Consider the following 11,026-nt stretch of genomic DNA (forward strand, 5'->3'; position numbering starts at 1 on the left):
AATATACGCAAGTTTTTTGTTCTCACATAAGTTGTTTGACTGGGAAATGCGTATTGTGAGTGGCTCTGCAGTTGTGAGAAAAGCGAGTTAGCCTGAATGTGATTGCAAAAAAGTTGGTCAAACGACTCTTCGCATGACGTCGTTAGGGCTACTGCCTGCGAGCCGCCGTAGGGGATAACTTTCCCATAATAAAAGTACTAAGTAACGACGCGATTATCACAAAGTGGCATACCTAATTGAAGAAAAACAAGATTTATCTAACTGAGTTCAGGCGGAAAAAGCACGTTTATTGTAGTTCTGTGGGAGATACATACCTAATTTGACGGATAACAATGACTATTTTTTTTCAAGAGTACATAATCTAGAATGTAGAATCAAACCACATTGAACCAGTTCCAAAGGCATCCGTATCCAATATATATTTTTATGTAATAATAATATCAGTAGATTGGATAATACAAATTGAATCAGTTCCATAGCTGGAGGCAGCCTTTTGTTAAGGCTGGGCTCGACTTGCATCTAACGATTCTAACGGAATTCCAGTTCGAAGTTTTTCTCCTTCAATAATATCCACAATTCCACACTGTAGGTGGCTTCGCAATCAATTATAATTATAACAGGAAAGGTATTAAAAAACGAAGAATTTTATTGCCGCTAATGGGTCCAATTGAAATGAAAAACAAGCTAACCTTTTATCATGTTATAAAATGCTTGAGTTTTCGCGCCTCGCCAATTAAGCTCTGCATATATTCTAAAGGCGTGCTGTTGCTCATTATCGATCGATCATCGATCCGATAGCTCCACATCTACTGATATGCATGAATCGGTAACTTATAACAGTTCCTAACATCCGCATTAGTGGAGTAATTATGTTAAAATTGCCGACATCGGCGAGGGTAGGAAGTGAAGCGTGGAGCTAACTGTCCGGCGGATATTACGCGAATCATCGACCTAGACCTCCTGTAGTCTAGGGCCGATGGCTCTGTGAGGAGTCGCTCGCCGATATACCTACGACAAAGTCTGTGAGGTTACAAATACCAGAATACACCTAAAGAATAATTAAACACAATCACTTTAGATTTAGTAGTTAATTAATTGGTAAACTCGGGAACGAAGTTGAATATTACCTAATGCAAATCCTTCATAAATAAGATTTAATCGCAATAGATACCTCTATGTTAACATCTCTCTTTAGACAAATATGTATATTATAATACGGAGCCTTTAGTTCACTGCCTATGTACTGTTCGCACAATAAATGAGTGATACATGTCAACGGCTCGGAGAAATCTCTTATGTTCGCACAATTAATCTAAAACAATAGAGCAATTAATTAATTATACTATGGGAGACGGAAGTGTGTCAAAAACATTCATTGGATTCAATTAAAGTCAATGCATGGCTCGTTTGAAGCATGAAAACGATCTGCCGCAGGAGGTCGAAGAAACTTCAATATAGGTTAATTGTGTGAAAGAATCAATAGGAATTCATGGAAGGCTAATTAATGTTAAATGGAAGCAAGTATTATTATTCCTGACGTATTGGAACGGGGTATAGGTATAGCTACTCTATTGACAATTTAATTATGTTCATTTTTCTAGAATTTACAATGATACCTAATTTTAATTGTATATTATATTTCCGACATACCCATTGTATATAATAATGTAAATAACGCGGCTGTGACAATGTATGATCAATACAAATAAAGAATATGAATATGAATATGAATATGAATATTAATTATCGTAGGTATAACTACGATGCCATTAACAAGACCGCATGTGGTTACAGTCTTACCGGCATGCATATTTGTATTATATGCTCGTTCAAACGGTCTATATTGTTTTTTATTGTGTAATTTTTATAGAAGCTGATCTAAAAGGAGGTTATGGAATACATTTAGGTAGTGTGTAGGGACTGAAACAGGAATAGAACGTTAAACAAATTAGTCTTTGGATTAGTTCCAATTGGTTTCTAGTGGTCCCATTTGTTGTTAACTTCTCCCATAAGGAGAAATTGCAAATTTAATGGATCTTATTAAAATATTTTATAATCGCAGAGCTCTTTAGTGATTAAACGTTTTGGTAGTTCTGGCACTAAATTTTGATTTTAAGTAACTTTAAAACCATATGAACCATAATAACAATATCCATATTAGTCTGACGTTTAAACTTGTGAGACAAAAAAATAATGGTCACCATAACTGCAAATACACGCATAATCGATTAATCATACAATTACCTACGCAATTTTTGCTATTAACATACCTCCTATTTTTAGAAGAACTAATTACATATTAGACACTTATCTATGTTTGTTACTTATTGCAAAGTGCACACGATGAATCATATTCTAAGTATATAGATCTTAGTGTTCGAAACTGCCGACCCCATTATAAGTACAGCCAGTACAGGCTGCAAAAAATTTATGGGTCCGAGGGAAACTGCCTTAAAACCTTAAGTTAGCTCATTTTACTTAAAGGAAATACTATTTTATTTTTTTAAAGAAACATAACTGCATTCAAAGTTTTTTTTTAATTCACTTAGTCTCGCCCGGGAATCGAACCGACAAAAAATAATAGTAAAAAATACCTACTCGCTATTTTATTCCACTAATCGATACAGTTCATGTTAATTAGGAATTAATCTCATGATATTTATGTAGATAATGTCGGGGAAAGTGTTTACTTACTCGGACAGGTTTTCGCGTACGGCCACGTGTGAACAAAGCCAGGGGCAGATACAGGTATAATTTAATATAGCAATATAAAAGCCTCGAGTTCGCCATGTAGAACCAACTCTCTCCGAAAATACCGAAATTTAACATCGTGTTCACTTTTCTGCACGTTGCACATTGGCAGACACACATTGGCGCGTACTGATATACCTACCTATTATTTTCTGTGTCGCTATGAAATTGAGCTAGGTTATATTTTGTTGACATAAATACGAACCTATTAATTCAGGTAATTAAATCTGACCGAATCTTAGCTGTCTGACTAAAAACACTTGCGGTTCAAAATGTACACACTCAAGTATAATGTTATTTTACACCTAGCTTGAATTTGTTTGGTGGAGAAATAGGTACTCGGCGAGTCCATAAATTATTTTTTTTATCATATCGACTGTAAATTGCGTACAATTTGCTAGGCTAGGCAATTACATTTTATACTGTCAACTAGAATCTGTGCGGAAAGAGAAGAGTCGTGGATTGTATTGGGCCCCATACATTCCACGACTCTTTTCTTTCCGCAGACACTCTACATATTATAACATAGTAACACCGTTGTGATTTTCGATTTCAATGTCAATCCTTTGTAATTTTATGGGTCTTCATTTTTGATATCACAGCGTTATTGCTACATAAAGAGCAGTCGTGCTGTTTTTAGGGTTCCGTAGCCAAATGGCAAAAAACGGAACCCTTATAGATTCGTCATGTCTGTCTGTCTGTCTGTCTGTCTGTCTGTCTGTCCGTCTGTCTGTCCGTCCGTATGTCACAGCCACTTTTCTCCGAAACTATAAGAACTATACTGTTGAAACTTGGTAAGTAGATGTATTCTGTGAACCGCAATAAGATTTTCACACAAAAATAGAAAAAAAACAATAAATTTTTGGGGTTCCCCATACTTCGAACTGAAACTCAAAAATTTTTATTCATCAAACCCATACGTGTGGGGTATCTATGGATAGGTCTTCAAAAATGATATTGAGGTTTCTAATATCATTTATTTCTAAACTGAATAGTTTCCGCGAGAGACACTTCCAAAGTGGTAAAATGTGTGTCCCCCCCCCCCCCCCGTAACTTCTAAAATAACAGAATGATAAAACTAAAAAAAATATATGATGTACATTACCATGTAAACTTCCACCGAAAATTGGTTTGAACGAAATCTAGTAAGTAGTTTTTTTTTATACGTCATAAATCGCCTAAATACGGAACCCTTCATGGGCGAGTCCGACTCGCACTTGGCCGCTTTTTTATTACACCTGTCTTACAAATTTGTACGTAAAGTATTCACGTGTCCATAATGCAGTTTTATTGCAGAAGAAACTTAAGCCGACGCAAGTGGAGCACGACGAAGTTTTCTCGTGCATTTAATATAGACAGCAATTTATTAAGGAATATACATTTCATTAGTACCTACACTTACGTAAGTACTTAGGTTGGGTCATACGGAATTTTTTTTTTCTATTATTTGATTTGCGATTATCTTTGGATTACTTATATGTAATTGACATCGTACATGCCATGAATTTATTAATTTGTTTTCCTAATTTATATATTTCTTAAGATTCTGAATTGTATATTTCTACATTTCTTGACATTGTATTTCACTTTGGGACATTTTTAGTGATAGCTGTAATTTTTAGTGTAAGTAGCTTTTTGACATTTTAGTGACGATTGTATTTTTTAGTGTACGTTCCTAATAATATAATATATTACACTGTACTGTATGACTACCTAATGTAAGTTAGCATGTAAAATATATTCAATCACAATACAGTATTGTTAATGAAATAAAGAATTGAATTGAATTGAATCTTGATTTTAAAATGATGTCGCCAATTCCAAGGTATTTCTTCTCTATGCCAGTGAATTTACAGCTTGTCTGATACAACCAAAACTACTTTATAAACATTGGTGCGGTGGAACGCGGTTGTATTGAATTGAATTATGTGGCCCATTTACTAATTCCTATGACCATGTTGAAGGTACGTGGCTACTTCTAATTCAAGTGGTAGGTACTATTTATAAACTTTTTACTACTGCTTCTACTGCAACTTCAAAAACAGGACTAAAATTCGTCCACGTGTAACTAACTACTTTAGGTATGCGCTAAAGATTATCCCGCCTAAGAATCGCATATGTTATAAAATTTTATAAGATTGGTATTTTCCTCTATTCAGGTTAGGTACATATTAGTGCAGTGAAGTAGATACACTTGGTAAGTACTCTTCGCCTACTACTCTTCGTTACAATGACATTATTACGAAATGTAAACTGTAATTATCATACGGAAGTATTATTTGTAAGCCGTGATTAACCGCCATACAATAAACTTCCGCCCTCTCGGAGACGGGAACGTTTTTCTCAATTACTAGCAATTACAGTAAACAGGGAATGTTCTGCGGAGAACATAATGGCACGAATACAAGAAACTATTTCTAGAAAGTTACTGTTTATGCTAATCAGATTAATTGTTGCCCATATGTGGCACAAGCTTACAGCGGAGAGATAGAAGATTCTCACATAAAACTGTAAAATAATAGGTATTGATGAGTTCTGAGGTACAGTTATTAACAAAACTTTATAAATTTATTTACATAATTAAAAAAAATAAAAGAAAAGGAAAATAATTTATTTCAAACAACAATCTTAATGTCATACTTTTGTTATTATATTGTAAGTAAAAAACAGTTTATGTTATCTAAAGTTGTTTAATTATAGAAAATATTTTTTAGCTAAACGCGCTTTTACTTATACCGCTTACCTAGTAAGCGGCTTGATAAATATGATGTCTGAACAAAGCAATGTGACAAGATATTTCAATGATAATTAAGTAAGATATTTCAAATAAGTTTGCAAATATATGAACTCGCACTAAATTAATGTGTAAACAGGCCCCGATATGAAGGCCAGTCTTACCCGCAACCACACTTACCCGTATTCTCCCTTATACTTATATAACTCCACTTAGAATAAAAAAAGAATATTAATTTAAAAATGTGGTTGAGTTGAGAATCTTAACAACTTGTAATAATAATAAGTTTTACAACTGATTTCCTAATTCCTATGATTACGGAATTATCAATACCTACCTACGTATTTTTTCAACGCGACTGTACTCGCTACTGTTACCAACAACAAACAATGTGCCAGATGGCGACAAAAACATTGCGACCAGTGTCATTCACCCGCAGGAAGCCACTGTTTACTTACCCATCAGTGAGTCGATTGACAAGTGAATCGAATCTAAATTAATCGATGTTTTATCCGAGACGTTTTCTTACAATCGACTCGCAGTGTCCGGGTGGAAAGCGGATTGCACGTCTTCGTCGAGAGAAAATGCGTTCAGCGTGGATTAAATAGAATACAGACAAATCCAATTTAATCTTAACCTATTTTACATATTATGCACACTAAAAGTAAGGCTTGAAATTATTTGCGAATCGGGTTCTATTTCTTTAGTTTCTTTACACTTTTCTAATAAATTGAATTGGGTATGCAGGATGCTGTGCTGATATACTTTTCCGGCTTCAATTCCTTGGTATGCCTCTCGTATACTACTTAATAAAAAACATAAAACCGAATTCAAAAAGGATAAATAGTCTGGCCAAACAGTCATGTCACTACCTAAACACTTTTGCGCTTGAGGTAGGTACGTACGTTTCAAGTTTTGAGGACTTTTATTAATTCATCATGTAACACATGATGCTGCCTACTTTTTGGCATGAATGTTTGCCGAATTATGAGCATTTTCACCAACTCAGTAGTGTAGTGTAATTATAATTGCTCGTGTAAAAGGTTAATCGTAACTCACCGCTTGGGCACGCTTATCCGCCGCTGGCGGAACAGGTGATCCATTGTTGCTTCCTTCCCACACCGGGAAATTTACCGACTTTCACTTGATCTCAACTGCACGTCCATCCGACTGTCACTGACTTTAGGATACACGTAACACTAGGTATTGTCTTAGTTCTGTAAAACTGAAGAAAAAATCACTAAACATTCATTCAATTAAAAAAAAACTAAGATGAATGAACGCACTTAAAAGGACTTACTAAAAGTTAACCTCTAGCAGCAGAAGCCTAAAAACGGCCTTCCGTTCAACCTGTAATTTGAATATTATTTCTAACAAACCAAAACTGCATTTGTTTAGGTAGGTAGGTATTAGTTTGTGGGCTGCTAGAGAAGATACCTTGATTAAACAATTCGATTTTTTTGTACCTAGACTACCTAGAGTCAAAGCTGGGCGACTGAGTTCTTTGTAATTGTATTCGTTGAGAAAGTATAGCAAACTTTATGCATTCTAAAATGAAAGCCTAAAATCCAGACCGTAGAAATAGCCCATCAACGAAATTATCACTGAAGTTACATCATTCAAATAGGTATTTTTAGTTAATACCGTTAAAATACCGTCACTTTTCTAAGCCCTATTTAAACATCGTAAACTAACTTCTAAACACTATCTACAGGTCAAATTTGCAATATTAATTACTGATGGGAAACTCTATTAACGTTAGTTACATAAGTTGCCTGCGTGTATTGGCGCAACGTTTAATAACCGCTTACAAAAATACGTGCGAATCACCATTAATACAACAAATGCCATATATGTGTACAAATGTGAGTGTGTGATATAATAATATCTAAGAATGTTTTAGAAAGATTACAAGCGGAGAAAGTGAAGGCGTGTCGGTGCTCTCTGTTCTTGTCCATACCTAAATGTTTAAAAGGTAGTAAAACATAAGAGTCTATTACACGCATACTGCCTTACGCGATAGGCTGTAGCGTCGTGTATCATTTAGGTGCCATTATATAGTGAATCATGTTAATGAGTCCCGCAAATGCAAAGTGAATTCGCACATTCATGCCGATCGTACAGTATCTTCGGTAGAAGAATGTGCACTATGGAGTAGAGTGGTATGACACATAGGACCCTTGGGTTTATCGGATACGAATTATAATGATTTGGTCTTTCCAAGATCAAATGCGTGATTATTGCCAATTTGTTACAAAAGCTCATAAAAGCAACTGTATGCTTCCGTTTTGTTTCATTGTGAAATTATATAGTGAATCAATAAAAATTTAAAAGATCGGCGTTTATTTTGATCTTCACTTTGGTGTTACGGTGTGGATTTACTTTTCTTATCTTAATGAAGATGTATTCTAATTGCCCGGTGACATGTATGTAAGTTAAGTATACAGTGTGTAAGTCAAATACGGGCAATAAATTAAACCAGATATAGAATTTACCCGTCTTATCATTAATTAAGATGTTTTTTTAGGTTACACTTAATTATGACCCCGTGATTAATTTTTTCCACATGTACCGAGCAGCAATGTACTGTAAACATTAAGAAACAGAAGATGATAATGACATTACGAGATACGAGCTTTTCATAGTAACTGCCAACAAGCGTTGACAGTTACTTTATAAAGCTCGTATCCCGTAACGTGTGTGGTGTATTACATTGCGGGCCGAATTATTTTGTATGGTTAAAATTTTCAATGCATTTCTAAGTAAAATCTATCTCAATATACTTTTTAGGTCCTATGCTAACCACCGTTTAAATATTCGCCCGTATTGGATTTACACACTGTATAACTTTTTTGAGACAGGATGCCTATTTAAATTCAATGGAAGTATATAGAAACATACTTCCAAGATATCAAGAACAGCTTTGAGAATTGAGTTGAGTGAAGACTTTTTAGTAAATTATTTCAGTAATACGGACTTGAATATAATGTGACTCTACCCAGTTGAAGTCAAACACGCAACGTAAGTTGTCATTAGCAAGATGTAAGTATAGGTAGGTTACATTAAGTAGGCTTCATACTTTATTGAAATTTAACCCACCGCGTTAGAACACTTTCACGAATACAAAAAATCGGGAGACTGTGAAATAATCTCCAATTACTCAAAATTCACGTAACGAAAAGTGTAACATGCATCAATAAAAAAGATTAATTTGACTCTAGTACCTAAGTACAACAAGTCAACAACAGTGACAAAGCAAATACATGTTCCAAGCTTTCTATATGAAATTCGAACTGTGGATTCATGGTCACTTGTTTAGCTTTTACGGCAAGTACACACCTGTAAAAGTACATATTTATTCACGGCTACTGGCAAACTTCGTATGTGGGTTGGTAAGCGGATTACCGATAAGTAATCATGGACGTGACATCTCATTTTGTATCGTACATCCTATCGAGTTCTTAAGAGGATAGGGGAGCTGAGCCGCTTCTCAAATTTGAGAATTTTAGGTGAATATATCCGTCGCGCTAACGGGGGCAGCTCCTAACATTAATGCGATAAAGACAAAACTCTTAGGTGTGGCAGGACTTTCCTGCGTAAAAATCTCAAAAATCGAGGATTTTTGCTCGACTGTTTCAGCTCCTCCAAAATTTAACCAAGCGTAACGAATTTTTGAAATCTAAATGGTAATAAAATTGTCTGTGACGGACGGTTTTGCTTTTTGGGCTCATTGATATCAGTTTTGAATACCATGTTTTTCTTTGAAGCCTAGTCAATTAAGCCGTTTTTGCAATGTTTGAAGTGCTCTAGCGCTTATTAGAACAAAAATATCAAAAAAGGAAAACATTAGGGTCAAAAACCACGGAGAAAAAAGTGGAATACGTCTGCCGGGGAAAAGGAACGCTCCCCTATCCTTTTAAGAGAGTTCTGCAGCTTAACTACGTATCTGAAGGTACAGGTAATTAAATAAGTAGAGGTCTCAATATTTAAACCACAGAATTACCTACATTTATTAGGTAACTTAAAGCCGAGAGTAACGCTAGTAATATGATGATTAGGTAGGTACCCGCAAAAGTGCACCTGTTCAATGTATAGGTAAGAAATAATTTCCTACTTATTATTAAAAGGTAATCTAGCCATCGAACCCCTTAAGAAAGGTGACATTGAGGACTGAAGTCACAATCACAGCAGACGGCACTTTTTTAAATGACCAGAAAAAACAATATACAAGGGTACAATTCTGGGTTTACATTACGTACATTCGATGTCTTTATTTCATGATACAAATTACCCTTAAAAAATTAGCAACAATATCAAATTAATGCTTCCGGTCTCATCATGATCGTCCAAACATTACAAATAGCTACATACGACGCAATTAATTAAATACGTAAGTAAGGTACCCTTCAGAACTTTTTTTATTTTTGTTAAGTCTATTGTTTTATTATTGTAATTCCATCGATTAATTTATGGCGCTAATATTACACCTTGTCATTAATTCATGATTTTGCATGAAATTGAATAAAATATTATAATAAAAAATAAATAAATTAAATATTGGGGGACATCTTACACAGATCAACCTAGCCCCAAACTAAGCAAAGCTTGTACTATGGGTACTAGGCGACGATATATACTTATATAGATAAATACATACTTATATACATAGAAAACATCGATGATTCCGGAACAAATATTAGTGTTCATCACACAAATAAATGCCCTTACCGGGATTCGAACCCAGCTTTTGGCTTAGCAGGCAGGGTCTATACCTACTAGGCCAGACCGGTCGTCAATAATTTGAAGACGTTAATGTAATCTATTGTTTCAATTATTATATCGGTAGGTAGGTAACTTACGTATCGTATAACTTTTTTTTTATTAAGTTAAAAGTATTTTTTCACTACAGCGGTTGTAGCTTCTATTCCGTTAATGCTATACTTAGGTACTATGATAGGTTTTATTTTTACGAATGTAGAAATTACAATTTTTGACAAAAAAGTAAGTCCTTTTAAGTGCACATAATAAAGAAAAATTACCAAAACTAACAACAATCCAACCGCAAATATCACAACTTTTAATCACGAAGAACACAGCTCGTACCGATAGACTTTCTACCGCGTGCTTTCATCGGCCGGGAGACGCGCGGGCGGGTCCGTACGCGGGGCCATGCAGAGCAACACTGGGTTTCAGCCGAGCGCGCCCTCGCAGCCGCAAGTGGCAAGTGGAGGGCGCGGAAAAACAACTAAAAGTTCGCGCTGAAACAGACGAGACCATCTTTCATAACGAGCCGACAAGCAACTGTTTTGACTCTACTTTCTAACCAGGTGCAGGCAGTGCTTAGCTAAAGATGCATTTTTAGGGTTCCGTACCCAAAGGGTAAAAACGGGACCCTATTACTAAGACTCCGCTGTCCGTCCGTCCGTCCGTCCGTCTGTCACCAGGCTGTATCTCACGAACCGTGATAGCTAGACAGTTGAAAGTTTCACAGATGATGTATTTCTGTTGCCGCTATAACAACAAATACTACTAGTGGCTCTG

The 11,026-nt window shown here is 35.5% G+C and overlaps 1 protein-coding gene across 5 annotated transcripts in view; it reads right to left on the reverse strand.

Moving 5' to 3' along the window:
- The window catches only part of LOC134651955 (heparan sulfate 2-O-sulfotransferase pipe), a 91,275-nt gene extending 80,505 nt beyond the window's left edge, over positions 1 to 10,770 (reverse strand). Inside the window, exons 1-2 of one of the 5 annotated variants that reach the window (XM_063507095.1) lie at positions 10,546 to 10,770; positions 6,545 to 6,710 (exon numbers count right to left, since the gene is read on the reverse strand). In XM_063507095.1, coding sequence (XP_063363165.1) covers positions 6,545 to 6,588 — 44 coding nt within the window. In that variant the 5' untranslated portion in view covers positions 6,589 to 6,710; positions 10,546 to 10,770. Of the gene's footprint in view, positions 1 to 6,544; positions 6,711 to 10,524 lie in introns of all 5 variants that reach the window. The other 4 variants (XM_063507096.1, XM_063507093.1, XM_063507094.1 and 1 more) reach the window with 4 other exon arrangements.
- Between the last annotated feature and the right edge of the window lie 256 nt (positions 10,771 to 11,026).

The sequence above is a fragment of the Cydia amplana genome, chromosome 11 (genome assembly GCF_948474715.1).
Source record: "Cydia amplana chromosome 11, ilCydAmpl1.1, whole genome shotgun sequence".
Taxonomy (NCBI): domain Eukaryota; kingdom Metazoa; phylum Arthropoda; class Insecta; order Lepidoptera; family Tortricidae; genus Cydia; species Cydia amplana.